This window comes from Trichoderma virens (assembly GCF_000170995.1).
Source record: "Trichoderma virens Gv29-8 chromosome Unknown TRIVIscaffold_86, whole genome shotgun sequence".
NCBI classification, from domain to species: Eukaryota; Fungi; Ascomycota; class Sordariomycetes; order Hypocreales; family Hypocreaceae; genus Trichoderma; species Trichoderma virens.
Genome location: NW_014013663.1, coordinates 1,017,436 through 1,035,788, shown reverse-complemented (window position 1 = coordinate 1,035,788; position 18,353 = coordinate 1,017,436). Strand labels below are relative to the sequence as shown.

The 18,353-nt window shown below is 51.4% G+C and overlaps 2 protein-coding genes across 2 annotated transcripts; one reads left to right on the top strand and one right to left on the bottom strand.

Annotated features, from left to right (window-relative positions):
- Nucleotides 1-5,213: 5,213 nt before the first annotated feature.
- On the bottom strand, nt 5,214-15,072 carry TRIVIDRAFT_172785 (uncharacterized protein; the record flags this gene model as incomplete). The annotated part of the gene is made up of 3 exons (XM_014097294.1): nt 5,214-8,500; nt 8,582-11,784; nt 11,824-15,072. The coding sequence occupies 3 exons, from the start codon at nt 15,070-15,072 to the stop codon at nt 5,338-5,340; spliced, it is 9,615 nt and encodes a 3,204-aa protein (XP_013952769.1).
- A 292-nt stretch (nt 15,073-15,364) lies between these two features.
- Nucleotides 15,365-18,231, top strand: TRIVIDRAFT_194293 (uncharacterized protein; the record flags this gene model as incomplete). The annotated part of the gene is made up of 5 exons (XM_014097293.1): nt 15,365-15,458; nt 15,538-15,560; nt 17,003-17,137; nt 17,195-17,461; nt 17,527-18,231. 5 exons carry the CDS (start codon nt 15,365-15,367, stop codon nt 18,229-18,231), a joined length of 1,224 nt encoding a protein of 407 aa, XP_013952768.1.
- Between the last annotated feature and the right edge of the window lie 122 nt (nt 18,232-18,353).

The window sequence follows — 18,353 nt, the reverse complement described above, 5'->3', positions numbered from 1 at the left end:
CCTGGGGAGAAGAGAGGAAGCATCACCGACTCGTGGGGTCGAGGCCCGAGTTTTTGTATTCGGCCAGCATCCCCATGGCGAGTCGCACGCGCTCATGCTACTTGCAGTAATGCAGTAATACCGTGCCCACACGAGCAGCGGCAACGCCGTTTCGCTCAAGATGGAACCAGCCTTTGCGAGCCTTGGGACCGGCATCTTCCTGTGAGAGGGAAGAGAAAAAAAACTTGTGGAGAAGCCAGGCCTTGGACTTATCCACGACATGGATCTTTTAGCGGCCTTGGGGGGCCTTGGGGGGTGTTCCAGGGGGTGCAGCAGCCCCTCCAGCGAGGGTCCAGCCCAAAGCAGTAGCGCTGCTCCGAAAAATAGGCGCTTGCAAAGTAGACTTGCGGCACGCCACTGCACAGGGCATGTACCCCACACGGCCTGTCGCTGTGCGCACTGTGCGCTACCTCGGCAGCATCTGGCAGATCATCTTCTGTGTGTGACTATGTACTAATGCAAATCCAAGCATATGGGACATGCATGTGTCGACAGGCTGCCAATTGGTACCGGACGTGTCATCGAGCTGTCCAGGCAGCATAAGAAATAGCTACGAAGCACTACGAAGCACTTTCCAAGCATCTCAGGATCCGCATTTCAGCAGCAATTCCCCCCCCGTGTCAGGCACAGGTACTCATCCACCACCGCAGCCAGATGCTATCAGCTTATCGATAGCCTTCGGGTACATACTTCCCCCGGCCACCATGCCTGTGCGCGCAAGTTCCCCCGCGCAATCGCCAACACACAGCCTGTCGAAACGCCTGTGCACGGTGCGCGAATCTATCAATCCTCACTGAGCACCACTGCCGGAACCTTTTTCAGAAGCCAAAGGTACTTCTGCTTCCAATCCGTCAAGGGTCACGCTTCTTGCTAGACCCGTCACCGAACCTTCGCACACTAACAATATTCGAGAAGAAAAAAAATGTTTAGGGGGAACAAAAGATCGATCGGTCAACCAAGCGCCACCAACCGCCAGCGAAAGCAGAAGAAAGACGTCAAATGCTGGCATTGACTTTCCACACGATGCAGAGTTCACCGCAACAAAGTTATTTGTCCGTTGAAGCCGAAGCCATCAAGCCCTCCGTAAGGAGTCTCTCCGTTCTATGCGAGGCGTTATCGAAGCATCGCGAGCCACGATCCAACGATGCCTGTGCATCACGGGGAGGCGAAGAAAAAAAAGATGTCTCTACTGTATCAGTGGCGCCCTCCGATAAGTCTCTGGCCAATTCGGAGTGGAGGATGGCTTCTCGTTAGGCCCATGTCTGGCTCCAGGCCCAGTCCAAATCTAGGCCCCATCTTTCTCCGCTCCCAGAAACGGTCCGCTAATCTGTCATGTCATGGCCTCAACTCAGTCGACAAATACGGTGTTGTACGATTAATGCACATGATATCGCCCTGTCAGCTTCTGCCCTCGACGAGATAAGCATTCGCGGGCAGCAGCCGAATGGGTAGCCGGGTGAGCGTGAGCGGGGAGAAGGGCTTGAAGGGCAATCAAGATCCTGGCCCTCGCGCTGGGATCGGTGGCGTCTTGGGACTCGTTGCCCTTTATGGAAGGTTCGCAGAACAGCCACTGTGAGCCTCCCGTCCAGCCAAAGAGGCCCTCTCTGTTGGTGGCGCGCTGCTATCCGCAATCTAAATGGCCAGAGACGAGAGGGGTGGTTAAGCTGACGAGCTGATAAGAGCAAGGCCGTGATGCAGTGCCAAGCAACCACCAAAGCGACTTTCTCACATGGATGGCCTGCTTAGCTCCAGGTCGCCAGGCTTCTGATAAGGCTCGGCTCGCGTAGCTGTGAAAGGAACCTTTGCCAGCATCGTATCTCTCCGTCTGCAGCTGTGCCTTAGCTTTACGACGCACGAGCTGAAAGGCATCCAACGATGATGTTGACCAGGAATTACGTACAAGAGGCGCGATAGTACACCCCGGACCAGTGCTATCTCCCAGCTGCTTTTTCCGGGGTCTCGCGTTGTCGTGTTGTTTCGTCTCGACTTCCGAGGCCCAGCTAATCAAAGGGATCCCTAGTCTAGCCCTTTCCTTTGGCTCAACATGTGGCCTGGAGCATCGCGAACGCCAAGTTTCTACATTCAATGGCCAAATGCGAGCAAGGGAAGCAGAGACGCTAGCCGGATTGACACACTACTGCCGTGGAATAAGCATGGCTTGCTTTAGCTCCCAACTGCTAAAATCGGCCAGCCCCGGCGAGTCGACAACTTTCGAGGGAGCTTTCGGAGCATAAAACAAAATCATTTTTTTGGGTTGGAGTGGCGTGCCCTAGTCTGTGGCAGCCAGAACCAACGACTTGCGTGGCGTGTCAATTCAGCCTTCCAATTGGTGTCTCCATCTTTCAGCGACGACTATGACTCGGGAGGCTTGAAGGGAAAGGGGACGTCTGTTGACCCTTTGAAAGGCTCTCTGATCTCTGGGGAATCGAGCGTCCGCATTAACTGGAGCAGTACGAGTACAGTACGACGCTGGCCCTCCCAGACAATGGCGGCCTGCATTTCGGTTTGGCAGCCGAGCAACTCTTGAAAAAGCATTACTGTTACGATATACCACCAATCCAGAGGCCGGCATTGGTATCCTCGTATGCACGCCCTCACGTTTGCCCTGCTTCGTAGCGGCAGCCCGCATTAATGTGGGGAGACGATGCTGGGATATTCACCCAGACACGCGACCAAGATTTCAAAACGGACCGGCTCTCTGCCAATCCCAGCAACCAGACGGACTTCTCCACACACACGAACTCATTGCAAACACAGCCAAGACAGCTTTCGCACAAGCAAACAAGGCCGACCTGCTGGAGGCTGGACTAAGCTGGTCGCAATGAGGCGTGGCGAGCGAGATGAATCTGCGCCTGGCCTGATCTGCACACCACTCCGGTCACCTCTAGTCACACAGTCACACACACAAAAAAAAAAAAAAAAGGAAAAAAATAGTAAGGGAATTTTGCATCTCACTGTGCGTATCCAACTAGGGCTTCACATGGAACATATCCTCCGCCAAGACGAAGCAGAGCAGAGATTTCTTTCATGTCATGGTACGAGATTGTGCTTCATGGCCCGCTTCAAGCCGCATCTGCCCTTGCAGCAAAATCTTGAGCCGCGGGCCAGTGTCTTTGTCTTCAAGCAAGCTCCTCCACTTGCGCCTTTCATTTCTTCAGTTTAATCCCACAATTTCATTGCCCTTCACCGTCAGCCCCAGATTTCTCCAGCTTGACTGTCAGGTGAACTACGGCAACGAGGCTCCACGCCCTACGCTTTTACCTCATGGCAAGCCACCCGGAGACTATTTTTGTGCGGAACGCTACTTGTACTCAGCACCACAAAATATTTGCCTTGAACCGTTTGCTTCCAAGATTTGAGCTCCCTCAATTCATCATTGTTGGGCCTGTTCTTGGTACGGTTCTCCTAGTACATGGAAGCTTAGTCCCGTCAAATCCACAGGAAATTCAAGCCGGATGGAGCCAAGTCAGCTCCACGTCCCAATACATTACGTGACCAATTTCAGCCGCGCTCGTGGAATTTGCTAATTATTACCTACGAACTCCATCGAAACTTCCCCAAGGTTGAGCATTCATGCTTCCCCAGGGGGAAGATGGCATGGAATTAAACATGCGCCATGACTAGAACAATGGGGAGGAATCAAAGGGAGGGGGTGTGGTTCAATCCGGCTTTGTGTTGCCCGTTTCGACCGAGGCGCAACACTCTCCAGACTCTAGCCTTGTGTCTTTCGGCCTCCTCCGTCCGGCCTCCTCCACCCCCGCAGGTATCGTCAGGCCCATCGGCGGCTCCCGATGTCACAGCTCTCTCCCCAGATACTTCAACCATTGTGTCGGATCGTCGAGAACGGGGAACTTGCGGAACTGGGGAAACATGGGGTACCAGCATGATGGATTGGATCGTTTTCACTAGCTGCATCATGTAGACCCCCCCCCTCCTTATCATCACCACTATCAACGTCCATCGGGCATCACTATCACCACCATGCATGCGGGCATACACAAAACATGCGCTTCAGGCGCTTGGCGACCAGACTTGGCCCAGCAATCGCAGATTCAATGCAGTGTCTCAATCCCTAAACCCCACCCCCCCTTGCAATAACGCCATTCAACTAGCCCAGATCGACGGGCTTCGTCCAACACCAACACCACCGCAAAAGCGCCCTACCGGGCGAGCCAAGGGCGTGCACTATCGTGGCCTGCTCTTCCTTCCCGCACACTATCAGGTTATCAGACTATCAGACGTTTCGGTCCCAGAAAAGGGCAATCCACCAAAAGCCACGAGCTGCGCAATCTGCCTTATCTCCCCCGTCGGTCCCGCCCGAAGACGAGCTGTCGTTGCCGGCCGGAGGTCCGAACGCGGCCATGCGTAGGCAACCGATCGCTTGCTAGATCATTCAGCCGTGGTGAATAGACGAGCTTGTACGGAGCACAATCGGATGCTTCGGCAGCTTAGCAAGATGAAGCTATTAGCAAGATGAAGCTATTAGCAATATGTGACGAATGCCCATCTTTGGACTCTCAGCCGTAGAAACTTGACAGCTCTCCTGAAGCTCCTGAGGCTCCAGCTTCAGCTCAGGGGCAAGGTAGCATTCACGCAAAGATTTCCCTTGGCAAAATCTCTCTCCTTTAGACCGTATTTCGTAAATCTCTCTTATCACAATGCGAGATATACGCTATCTTGAAATGGGGCACCAACATGTTTGATGTCAGCCTTGGGAGCACCAAACAGACCATCTCCCAATATGCCAAGCCAATACACCGTATCAGCATGAAAGTAGTAGAATACAGCCAACGTAGAGAGAGTTTCGGGGCAAATATGTCATCCAAGCTATATCAGTCCCTTGACAATCTAGATAGTCAAATTGCCTCAAACTTAAGTATGCACAATACTTAACACTTACCCGGCATTCACCTCCTGGCACTCATTATATCCAATATCAAGCAGTTTCATACGAGTCTATGCTCCTACCGCATAAAGGAATGCTAAATACAGTCAATAAAGTAATAATACGTGATATACCATGCCAGATCAAACGCCACAAGAGTCAAACTCTCAAGACTCAGAGATGAACAAATCGTTAAATATCCGTAACATGGAATATATTCGCACATCACATGCCACTTACATCAAGCTTAAACAAAACTCAAAGTCTCTTGCATCATTCAATGTTTCTTGGTCATAAATTCATTCATTCAAGCTATGCTTCTAATCCCAAATTTTCATCCTTCTCAATCTCCCATAACAATATCATGTAAGAATAATAATAACATGCACGAAATCAATCAATCAATCAATCAATCATCGCTCCCCTCCCCTGAATCTTCTGTTAAACTCCTCAACAGCCACGCCAAGCATTCTATACAGGAATCCCCTCTCGCTTCCACCTCCCACAGGGATAAACGGCCCATTGGCTCCATCCCTCAATGCCAGACTGATACCCGTCCGCTCCTTCGCAATCGTCTGGACATCCTTCAACGGCACGTCCCACTCACTAGTCAGTCGTCGTGATCGAATCAAGAGGATGCGCGCAAAGGTGACCATGACAACCATGTCTTCCTTGGGCAGCTCAAGGTGGCCAATGTACTGCTCGTCAAAGTATCGCCCATTGTCCACTTGCTTCAACCAGTACTGTCCGAGTGCCTCTCTGGGATTATAGGGCCGCACAATGCCATCATTCGGAACGAAGCGTGGGTATCGAGTGCGCTCCAGCTCAGCTCCGTCAAATACAGTCGTAGTATTGCGAATGCCTTCACTAACGTTGCTAGCCATGTCCAGAATACCGACTGCCGGTTTGGTTGCCAGTCCTAGAACACCCTTGCCGACACCCTTGAAGAAGCCCAAAGCACCTCCCTGCTCGGCACCTTCCAGAGGCTTAAGCGCCAGACCACCGACTCCAGACGCCACGCTCGTGAACAGACTGTTGGCTCCAGCCGCCACACCGTACAATGCGTGCTTTGGCCTGTTTCTTGCCCTGGTAATCCGTCGCCGATCTTGGAACTGCTTATCCATGGATGCTGCGGCAAGGCCCTTGCTTAGGCTGCCGGTGAACTTGGAGAAGCTGTCGGAGAATCCAAAAACGGTCTTCTTGGCGAATGACGCGGCACCCTTTGCGATACCCATGCCGAATTCTTCAGGCCGATCAGAAAGGATGAGACCCTGGTACGGCTCGTAAAAGATGTCGTTGACTCCGGACGAGATGTTGTTGAACAGGCCTACAGGATTGCCCAAGAAATCGGCAGAACCCAGAATCTTGTGAATCTGGTACATGACTTCTTGGCTGTAGTGATTGGTGATGTTTTGGATCAGGACCTGCGTTGACACCCGGACATTTTCTAGAATGAGTGCATTGAATCGCACCGGCGCGTCATTGATATTCCCAATGGCCATCGTCATCACGTTCAGGAAGAACATGAGCGGGTTATGGGTCGAGGTTTTATCCTCCACGTTGATGCGCTCTGTCCGCATGAAGCTGAGGTCCACTTGCATCGGTTGAATGTTGAGGACTTCAAAATAGATGTCTTGACCAGACTCCTGCTGAGTTGGCTCCGGAATATCCAGGTCTTCATCGCAAAGTTGGCCCTCTTGCTCCACCGAACTCCAGCTTGCGCCGGGAACATTCGAAAAGTCAAGAAGAGCAAATACGAAATCTTCGTCGAGATCAATCGTCATCTGCTGTAGAAGAATACTGGCATATTTGATGTACAGCACACCGTAAGAGTCATCCTTCACCCGACTGACCATGGCATGTAGAGACGGATGGGCCTCAATTTCTTGCGCCTTCTGCGGTACCACGCTCGGATATAGGACCATGGGAAACAGGCCACCATATAGTTGGTTGTCAATCTGCATCCACTTGATGGCCAGGGACACCGTTTGAACCACGGGAGAATCAAGGAAACGAAGTTGGACATCCCGGAATGTAACGTAGGCGAGCTCTTTCAGTTGAGCGTTGATGAAGGAAATGCCAACACCAGACAACTTGAGCTGGGCCACGAATGTCGCATCAGTATTTTGATCCTTGACCTCGAAAGCCTCCGGTCCGGTGTTTGTCCTAGACAGAGTTTTCTGCCTGTATAGACTCTGACTTGGACGGAAGTTGCTCAGAATGAGGGTCTGCGTGGGGCCGTCCGCAGCAACATTGATATCAATAATCTTTTGCGTGCCACTGGGGTTTGTAAACTTCATTGGAAACTGATTGCCAATCTCCGCGAGTTTGACGTGCCGCTCCTTGCCGGCCGTAGCAATAACCACCTCACGGAACTTAGCTGCTGGGAAATCCCATGCATACGGCATGATGCTTCTAGGCGGCAGGCGGTATCGGATAGGTTTCCAACCACTTCGGTCCTCTACATCGTCTTCTTCGACATTGGGGTTTGCCTGGTAGAATGTGAACTCGGTGTCACTCTCGTTTCGCATCGAAAAGGGCCAGTTCTTGGTTTCGACGCTGAAGTGCAAGAAGATGGTGGAATCCTCTACAAGAATCTCCACCCTGATAAGGCGTTGACGCTGGCCTGCCTTGGCAATTTTGACGTGAGTAGTTCCGATATCTGCAATGTTAAAGGGCGAGGTCCACTGGTTATTCATCCCGGGGAAGCAAAGGCACAGTTGCTTGACTGTAGAGTTTTGCATAAAATGAAGTGGTTGCAGCGCTCCAGGGCCCAACGTCATGTAGCCTGACGAGCTTGATTCCCGAATCAGAATCTCCTCATCCAACTTATTCTTGAGAACGAAGCGCGGGGCAAGCGTCACGACTTTTGTCATTTTGTATTTTCCTTCTCCAGATTGGATGGTAATACCCAGGTGGATTTCCTTGTTTCTGTTGGATCCGGAGTTGAGTATTACCTCAGATGTGCTGCCAATCGCATCAAAACTCTGGGGCTTGCTCCATTCGGAGTCTGCTACCTTGAGCAAAGCTCGGTTGCGAGTGTCATCGTTTCCAAACGAGAACATGAATGGCAATGCCTTAGGTCGGCTTTGATCAGAGGTGTCTATGAGAGGGAACTGGCCAGCCGCCGACTTCGCCTGCTGCAAGAAGCTCTTGGCCCTGACCGTGAGATCCAACCCCGTCTTATTGAGGATGACATACGGGCTGTACACTGTGACTGTGACCTTGAAGGCGCCGCCGCTGTTGGGAATCCTGTGGTAGTGAAGACTCAGATTGAGAGAAAGGCCTTGGTCATCCTTGACTACGATGCGAGACTCCTTGCGGAAATCTTCGTTTGCACCAGAATTGATGATGGCAAAGTCGCTAGGTTTGAAGACAGTATCCTGCATGTCGACATTGAGCAAGAGTAGATGAGAAAGCTCAACGACATGGACAGGGCTGACACCGCCCTTACGAAGGAAATTCGACCAGTCCCTCTTGGTGTTCTTGTCGTAAATCCTATACTTGAAATCATACGGAAGGAGATTCTCAAGGGTGACCGGCGCAGACAGTTTGATCTTCATGTAAGGGTAGGATCTATAAAGAAGCGAAACCTAGTCAGCGCCGAACTGCATGGTATTCGTATATGAGAGGGGGCTTAGGAAAACACGCGCTTACCTGGTGATAGGGCTGGAGTTATCAAATGAGGCATGCGCCTGGAAGTAAAAGGGGTCACCGCTGTCTCCACTGCAAACAATCTGCCTTGTCGGACGCTTCAACAAATCTTTCCACCAAAGCTGTTCTGCACTCCATTGATAGCCAAACCCGCTATCTGGCCTTACGAGAACCCTCTTCTCATACACAGCCCCGACAGGTGCAGGTCGAGAGTCACCTGGGGCAATCTTTTCAATCTTGAGCAAGTGGCCCTCCTGGGCATCATAGATACCAAGTTCCACGGGAATCTGTGTGGCGTTCTCAACGACGAGCGGAGACCGAAGGGTGACATATTTGACATTGTCAGCTCCTAAATTCACTTCCACGCAGAGTTTGTGCAAGATATTGTCAGTTTTAGGGCGAAGGCTGTACAAAAACTCGCCCTCACGATTCAACCGAACATTCTTAATGAGATCGAACCCGCTCGCCTCGAGCTGAATGCCTACGTCGTTTGGCTGAGAGTCGGCAAGGATAGTCTCACGCATCTTTTCCCACTGTTCAAAGCTCCATGGGGCTTCTTGTCCGTCTTCAAGATGCAGCGTGATTGGCTCGGAGCTTGTAGGGCTCTTGGAATGAATAATGGCATTGAAGCCCGTGTAGTTTCTGATTCGATACGGGGCTTCAACGCCTCGAGGCTTATCAAGAACATTCTCAGCAGCTGTCAAGAAGTCAAAAGACTTCGAGGCCAATGCGATTGTTGCCGTTGTGATTGTAATATCGAATGTCTTTTTCGATACCAAATCGACAGAGAGGAGACCAGTGGTCGGATCCTTGGCCACTCCAAGACCAACTTGCCATGGCTCCAAAAGGGGCTCCCAGCTCGACTTTGAGAAATTGTACACGTTGGAGTACATATCTACAGCCGCCTCAGCCTTCAAATTTGACGACCAATTTTCGGCGATGGCGGTGAAGTTCTGAATTCCAATATCAAGGATCGGAAGTTCGTGCAGGTCGCCGATCAGTACGATTCGGACACCATCTACGGTGGCAGACATGTTTTCATTCTTTGGTGGAGTGGAGTATCTCTGAGCAGAAGTGATTGCCCTTGACGTTGCTGAATTAGTTGTTCTTGCCCCATGACTACTCTTGGCCGCCGTCGATGCGCCGCCACGCCCACTAGACGCCCTGTGCCTTGTCTTTGATCTCAACTGCTTCGCCTTTTGATCAGCGGCCGACTCTTTCGGTTCCTTGGAATCAGTTCCTGATAATTCTCCCGCCCTTCCGATAATCTGGAGAGCAAGTAAAATGTCTCTTAGAGAGAGCCTCAGGATGAGTGGCTCAATCTCAATATTGATGTCCGTGGAGTTTGGCTGCGGAGTATTCATACTCATCTGTATCGAGAAATCGTCAATGATTCTCAAGCGAGATGTCTCAAACTTATCCATCCGGCACAAAAACATGCCAATCTGTGAAATTTGAAACGTGAGAGCATGTTGCTGTGACAGAAGAACCTGGCGAATTCCGAGGACAATTGCTTCTGAGCTTGAGCTCAGCGGATTGGCGATCAAGATGACTTGAGCATCCACAAGGTTTACCCGGAAAGAGAGGTTCATCGAAGTCTGGGCATTCGGCTGAGTCTCTAACGAGGCTTCTGCCGCAGAGATACTGGGACGAGGAGAACTTATAGATGGTCGCTGTGAATACGAAACTTGTGTCGATTCTGTGTCCGATTCCTCAGGAGAACTCTGAATGCTTTCAGTATCCAGTGGGCTTGCTTCCTCCATCGTCAACCCTTCAGTGGCAAACTTCTGGATGGCGAAGAGATAGTCGAGAGCAAAGATGACGCGAGGACTGTCAATGGTGGCCATTGCAATGACGTTGCGTTCCTTTCCACCAGACATTGTCACACTGGCCATCAATTGCTGCGCGTCTTTGTTAGAAGAAGTCATGATTCGGCGGTACTTGTTCGTATCCCTAGGACGACTGTCGTAAATTGTGAATGAGCGAACCAGGACCTCGGCCTCTATCGAACCGTCAGACATCATTCTCGTCTTGACACGTGTGTCGTCCAGGGAGAAGCGAGAGAGACTGCAAGCGGCTACATCATTGACCGGGCCATCTTCTGGGGCCATGATGACCTCAAGACCTACGGTATTCACACTGAATACGAAATCTAGCTTGGTCCACGCGTTAGACAGCGATCCCAGCTCAGGACCAAGGCTAATCAACGGTTGGTCATTGCCGTTAGACTGGTCATCAGAAGGGGATCCTTTAGCGCGCTCCAAAGTTTGGTCATCAACAAGCCGTTCAGCCTCTGCGTTAGCATCGCCATCTCCAGTAAAGGCAGCGGGGACTGATCTCGAAATCTCCATCAAGAATTTCAGTTGGTGTTGAGTCAACTGAAGCTTGATGTCGGACACGGTTCCTTCTATCTCAGTCTCAGGTCGCTTCGCGCCCTCAACGTGCTCAGCATGAGTAATGTGGAATCCAAGGTCGACGTGGTCAATCATCTCCAACTCCTCTGACTTGTTGTCGGCGTAATGGAAATCTGAAGTGAGACGAATATTTCTGATTCCCGCAGAGATCTTCATCGCAACGATCGCACTGTTGCTATCATCGAGAGGAACAAATTTATTTTGTGCGTAGATTTCTCCAAGGTAAGCCGTGATGAGATCGCGCTGGGGTCGGCCGGGGATAACAGCCCGCGGAAAGACGACAATGGGCGTATTCACCACAACATCAAACTTAATTCTGCTAGGGCTCTGCTGAATCTGGCTGGCTCTGTTCAAAGCCACCTGGCGTGCGGCGTTGTATAGCGCCTGCATCTTTCCAAACTTGACCAAGAAATCGATGATTTTGCGGAACGGTTCCTCCACAAAATTGACCTTGACAGATCCTGCACGGAGGAATATTGAACTATCGTATCCCGGGTACGCTTGGGGATTTTCAGGGTCAAAGGTCTCGTAGCGGAAATCGGCAAGGTCGTCTCCCTGGATTGTTACGAGCTTCCGGAGATGAGAATCCTCGGAAACGCCCAAGTTGACATCATCAATTAGAGAGAGGTCGCCGAGCTTGGCCGAGATTCGCATCGTCTGACCCCGAAGGAATATGCCGGCATCACCCTGATTAAAAGACAGAGTTGCTAGTTTGATGCCGTCATTGTTCAGAATAAGTCGAATACTCTTCAATTCAACCTTGACGCGGATTGAGCTAGTGGCATTGGTATTCTGCTTTGGCTCTTGTACAACCACACTTTCAACTGCCACATCATCCTCAGCGGTGCTGTCAATCTGAGAGGGGACAGCTTGGGCTATCTGGCCGTCGGTATTACTACTCGTGAATGTAACTAGGATGAAGTCTAGTAAGGTGAGAAGAGTCTTCCGAGTAACAACCAGGTTGATGGTAGAGATGGTAGTGGTAATGTTGGTTTCGACACCTTCGTACACGGGCATGAACTCGGGTGACTGGCGATTAACCCTGACGAACTTGACGTGAACAAGGCTTCGTCCAGCTTGGAGGTCCTCTCGGTCACCAGAAGACACAATTGACTTGAATTCGGCAGGCGGATTGTCCACAAAGTCATCCATAGTTACTGATCCAAGGGAAACTTCAGCCGCCATGTCGTAGGGCCGGGTATAGAAGGATAGATCAAAGCGCTCCGCTACTAGCTCCACCAGGAGAACGTCTTGCTTCGCACGGCTAGGATCGCTTCGATAAAGCGAGCCCTTCAGCGTGTCTACTTTGAAGTTGAATTCGAAGCTCCGCTGCTGCATCCTAAATTGCTCGCCATGAGTTCCGTCCTCAGCATCCTCGAAGTCATCGTCGTCATCATCAATGTCCTCCAAAATGACAGCGGTAGAAGACTGGAGAAATGGGAATGCGGACTGTCGACGGTCGCGCATCGACCTGAGCGCGGATCGGCTAGAAGCATTGCTGGCTAATCGTGGGCGGGAAGATAGACGTGAGGACGGCCTTTCTTGAGTAGTAGCAGCAGGCAGCGCCGCCCTTTGCTCTGTCTCGTTGCTGAATCTGGGTATGGCAACATCGATAATCTGCATCAAGTTCTTGTACTTGGCATCGGATACAGTGGCATGCAACATGGGCAAATGACCAGAGACCTTTAGCTTTGTTAGATTGGGTGCTTTGGGCAGGATTGACAGTTCCACCACGAAATCGACATTGATCTCCTCTACTACATGTAGCTGCGAGCTGCGATCGCCAGGTTTGCTGGTGAGTTGAGCCTTGGTTTCTTCGATGGAAGGCCCAATGAGGACTTGAGTCGAGGTAAACTTGACGATGAACCTGTCGTACATGGCCGATTCAAGACGTTTGAAGTCTTCTTCATTGTAAGACTGGCGCTGCTTAGACTGGATCTCCGCCAAGGTGTCTTGATCGACCAACTGGCTGTTCACATGCATATGACCTGCGTCCACTACGAGACAAGTGGAATTCTCAGTGGTGATGCTGACAGGAATGATAATCAGCGGTGCTTGCAGATCGAGTTCGGCATTGATCGTTTTGTGTTCTTCTAGCGCGAACTCCAAGCCTACTCGTGTCTGTTCTCGGATGCCTTCCACGGTAGCCCCAGCAGTCTCCATCAGAGCCGCTATAGATTCCATATGCCTCTCAGGAGGTCGGAAAAAGTCGACGATACCCACAACAAAGTTGGGGTTCCAAACAACTTCGAGAGGTTTCAGCTTGCCTACGACGGCAATATCGCCTTCTCGCTTAAGAGGGTTCTGCTCAATCTCAAACTCGAAGAACGGCTCCTCGTCGGTTGTTTCCAGCTCCTCGAGGGAAATTGGCTTCCGCTTCTGGGCATCCTTTACCCGAACAATCTCTGGATAAAGACTGTCGGGAGTTGTGCCATCGTTGACCCGCAGGCCGCCAAGACTGACACTAGCCAGTACAGAGTCTTTTCTCTGTAGGGCCTTGGCTTTGAACAGGTCAAAGTGTAAGCTGAGGAGATCCATGGTATTGTGATGGGGGCTCTTTTTGAGCGTGAAGCTGCCGGTGCTGAGGGACGCTTCGATGCACAAGTTGACGGCTTCACGAGGAACATCGACAGATTCAGCGAGCGCAGCCTTTTCGTCCCAGTCGATCATGTCATAGAGCTCCTTCCGCTGCTCTTCTGTCATTTGTGTATTCTCTTCATTCTGTTGAATGGTGCCCGTTGGCTTGGAGCCCCACATCCAAGCAACCCAGCCCTGCTGCTGAGGCTGCTGAGGCTGCTTACTTAGGGCGGCGGCATTTTCTTTCTTCAGTTGATTTCGAGCCAGCGATCGCCAGAACCTAAGGTCCTCATAGCTAAGCTTTTTCTCAAGCTTATCAAGCTCGCTAGACTCATCGGGTTCGAGCTGTAGCGCCTGCTTCTTCTTCTTGAAGAGGTCGATATACCGCCTGCGGTCATCACGACGCTCTTTGAAATAGCCCCACGACCACTTGCGATTCCTCTCATGGATCTTGCCCAAGATGGCATTCCCAGCAAACAACAACCAGGCTCGCGGATCTTCTTTAGGTGTAACGCCCTTGGGTTTGAGCGCTTTGTATTCTTGGTGGCGTATGAAGTAGTGAAAGAGATCTACCATCATCAAGGCATCACGATACTGGTCGTCATCTAGGACCACACCAATCTCGTCAAACAAGAGCGTGGCCTTGAACTTGGGCGTCTCAATTTTGCCAGACTTGTCCAGCTCGATCTTTGCTTGTCCGCTAACGGGCTTCAAGATGAATTGGTTGCTCGAGTCGGGGTCATGAATCTTTGCAAGCATGCTCTTAAACTTGTCGACCATCTCACTATGAGGCATCGCTTGTTGGTCGGGGCTCATAGTTTGGCGCCCGCTGCTGAAAAGGTCTGAATCCGTGTTCCAGTACACCGCTAGGGAACCCAGTGTAGCGAGCTTGTGAGTCACCGTAGACTCCTGCTGGATGAAGGATGGCACCCACTGGCCATCGGCACTGACGGCGCTGAATTCCTCCAGCGTGAGGCCAAGGGCGAAGGGATGGCCTGGGGCTGAGATGGAGTCTTCGTAGCGAATGTGGATGTTCTTGACCGTGATCTGCAGATTGTCGGTGATCTTGGTCGCCAGGCTCTGGGCGAAGCTCTGGTTCTTCTTCTGCTCCTCCTGGCTCATGCCGGCCTTGTTCCGCTCCTTGAGCAGCTCGGCGCTCTCCAGCTTCTCCATCTTCAGCCTGTGTTTCCTTCGCTGCTCCTCGTCTTCGTCATATTCGGCCTCTTCCTTAGGACTGGCGAGGAGGTAAACATCTTCGATAAAGACCTTGACGGGAGCGCCGCGGATGTTGGACCAGGGAATGTAGAGGGTAAGCTCGCCAAGGTGGCCCTCGATGACGTTGATGGGCAGCTTGAGCTGGTCGAGAGCTTCTCGGCGAAGCTGCAGGTTTCGGAGCTTGACGTCGCCGGACCAGATGCCAACCTTGAGCTGCGTAGGGTCGAAGTTCTTGACGTACATGCCCAGGAAGCGATTGAGCAAGCCGGCGACGAGTCCTTCCAACATATTGGCGACGGTGGTGCCGTAACCCAGGCCGGGACAGCGGAGGTTGGAGAGAGTTGTCGGTCGAGGGTCTATAGGAGGGACATTGGGGGATCTGGGCTGTGCACGACGAGTGCTCGCCGGTCGAGGTTCGCGATCAGCTCTCTTCCAGCGGTTGTCAAGCTACGTCTTCGAAAGGACGAGACTAGAGAGAGCAATTAGAAGAAGAAAAGACGAGATTGCAAGATGCAAAAATGAGGTTCGAAGTGGGGAGATTGGGCGCGGCTGGGAATTTCATGTAGTGCGGAGTGCGTCGATGCGTCGCGGCCTGACTGGGGAGGGGCAAGACAATGCAAAGAAGGAGTCTCCAGAGGGCTGCCGAGGCCTGCGATGGCGATTTGGGCAGAGGAGTAGGTGCTGCAGCGCCCTGGTTGTGGCTCTAGGATCAATGCCGTGGCTGCGAGTGGTGATGAAAGGATCTCGGGTCAGGCCAGACAGACAGACAGACGGAGGTAAACACCAACCTAGTGGATGGCCCAAGGCAGGATTTATCACGACAAAGGAGCTGTAGTGCAGCTTTAGCAGGCCTCAGGTCACTACCGCACTGCAAGGTACCTACAAACAGGCGCTGCTGAACGCTGAACGCTGAACCCCCTGCAAGCCATAGCAGCCCCCTCTACGGAGCTTTTCAGTGCCTGGCCAGGTTCGATGACGGCGGGGGATGACGTAAGGACTGCCCCACCATCGCGACTCAGGCCAATTGCTGTCAATTCGGTTCATCTTTTGCCGGTGGACTCGTCGAGGACAGGATGGCAAAGTGTACACATTAGTGCTGATACGGAGGTGACGTTTGCTGGTACTCGGCGGCGAGAATGTGCAGCAGCTGGTACCTGGTGATGTGCAGAAGACAAAGTACCTACATACATGTATACGTAGAGCACAGGGCTTTGTTTCTGCTTTTGTTTTAGTGGCGTATTTCCTGTTTTGGCCAAGAAACGGAGTCCGGGGCAAGCCTCCAGGAAGTTACATGACAAGCATGTATCGTGTGAGCAGAGCTGCATCACGACATGTAATACCTGCATATACAGATTCATCAATGGCAGACAAAATAGAAGGAACAGCATTCTTAGATCAATTAAATATCCATAATAGCAGTGACTGGAGTGGAATCACTTAAACTTTTCTTCCTTTCCCTCTTATCACTCGAGATATCCAGCAAAACCACGGACTTGGCAGCAAAACAAAGCACAAGTACCTATCAAGCATCACCACAAACGACACCGCCACAAACGGTCTGCCCATCTTTTGCGTCCCGCAGTCCCATTTCACAAAAACTACTAACAATCTCCAAAGCTAAATCATGGCCATTCACCATCCAAAACTTCGCAGCCTCTCCCGTTTCCCGTGTCATACCCCAATGCGCGTGGCCATTACGTCACGACCCCTTCATCTCACTCACACCTCCAATGTCATCATAGCATCACTGCTTTCTGCCTTCCGCTGATCGGATCCATTATTGGGGTCGATACTTCATTTTGCTATCGTGATTCCGATGCAGGTCGCAATGCTAAATGAACTCTTACAATATGATCCAAAAAGCTGTCCCAAGCTCACGCGCCATAGAAAACTTCTGCATGATTGCTACACATACCTACATGTACTAAGCTCAACTCTTATCGACACCTCTCTCACTGGAATGTAGTACATCTTCTCCAACTCATATCGTTATCTCTTCTTTCCATAGTTTTATTGAAGTTTCCAAGCAATCTTCATCATGTTCAGATCCTCGCCGTTCCTTCGATCCCCAGGGAGGACATTCGCCGTCAGCCTCGCAGGTTCCAGATCAACATTGGTGACACGGCAGCCATTCTACCGACTAGATGCGAAAAGAAGAGCAATTCGTCACGCCAGCTCTTCCAGTCAACCTCCAAAACCACCACCGATCGATAAAGAGCGCGACAAGATTGCCCACCAGAAGCTCGAGGCACACCCCGAAGCCGTTTCTACTACCAGCAGCGTTCGAACCGTTTTGGGTGAAGAGGCCTCAGGAGAGACTCCAGGCGTACACTCGAGTCTCAAGCATGATATTGTACGATTTTAAATCCAATGCATGTTTTAAGGGAACTAATAAACTAAGCCATCGTAGGATGCTCTCAAGGAGACATTTCGCCTAGACACAGTCCCTCGACAATCTCATATCCTCAGTCTAGCAGGCACGCTCCCTTATCTTGCTACCTCTGTATCAACCGTTTTCTTGGCCTTGAACCTCAACACCGATGTTCCCTCTGGCAATCGATTCTACAATATGATCTTTTTGGAACACGAAACGGCGCAGTACCTCCTGGACCTCATCGAGCCGCTGCAGCTCGGTTATGGCGCCGTCATAATCTCATTCCTCGGTGCCATTCATTGGGTACGAATGTCTTGCGCCGCTTTCAATTTTTTGACAATAAGACAGAGCTTCTAACCACCAACCAGGGCCTCGAATATGCAGAGACGAAGCCAGAGTACAACCGCACCCGATTCCGCTACGGAACCGGCCTCGCCGCCTCCATCGTCGCCTGGCCCACGCTCCTGATGCCTCTCGAGTACGCACTCACCACGCAATTCGGCGCCTTTGTCGCCCTCTACTACGCCGACTCCCGCGCCACGCGAAACGGCTGGGCGCCGCCGTGGTACGCCAAGTACCGCTTCCTCCTCACGGCCATGGTCGGGCTCGCCATCTTCATTTCTCTCGTCGGCCGCGCCGAGATCTCTCAGCGCACTACGCATAACAAGCAGAGTTTGCGGGCCAGGATATCTCAGCCGGGCAGTGCAGATACACACACGGATTGGACAAAGTTGGAGAAAGAGGAGAAAGACAGGATCAGAAAGGAGAAGGCTAAGAAGGCTAGAGAAGAGGGACAGGCAGAGAAGAAGAAGCTTCAAGATGAGAAGAAGGGCAAGGGTAAGAAGAAGGATGAGGAGCAAGACAGCAACGATGAGGACTCGGCAAAGGAAAAGGGGGACAAAGAGGATGACTCCCAGAAGAGCCAAAAAGCAAAGTCAAAAGACAGCGACAAGTCTATAGACGGCAAATCTAATGAAAGCCAAGAGGAGACTGATCAGGACAGTGAATCAGACAACGATGGCAACGATGGCAACGATGGCAACGATGGCAACGATAGCAAGGAGAAAAAATAGCGCTGGAAGAACAGCCGTCACACAATCATTTGTTCATATCCCATTAGCCTTGTTATAAGCAATCGGTAGTTAGCTGAATTTTCCTTCATCGTAAAACGAACAAGCATCGGTTGCTCAACCGC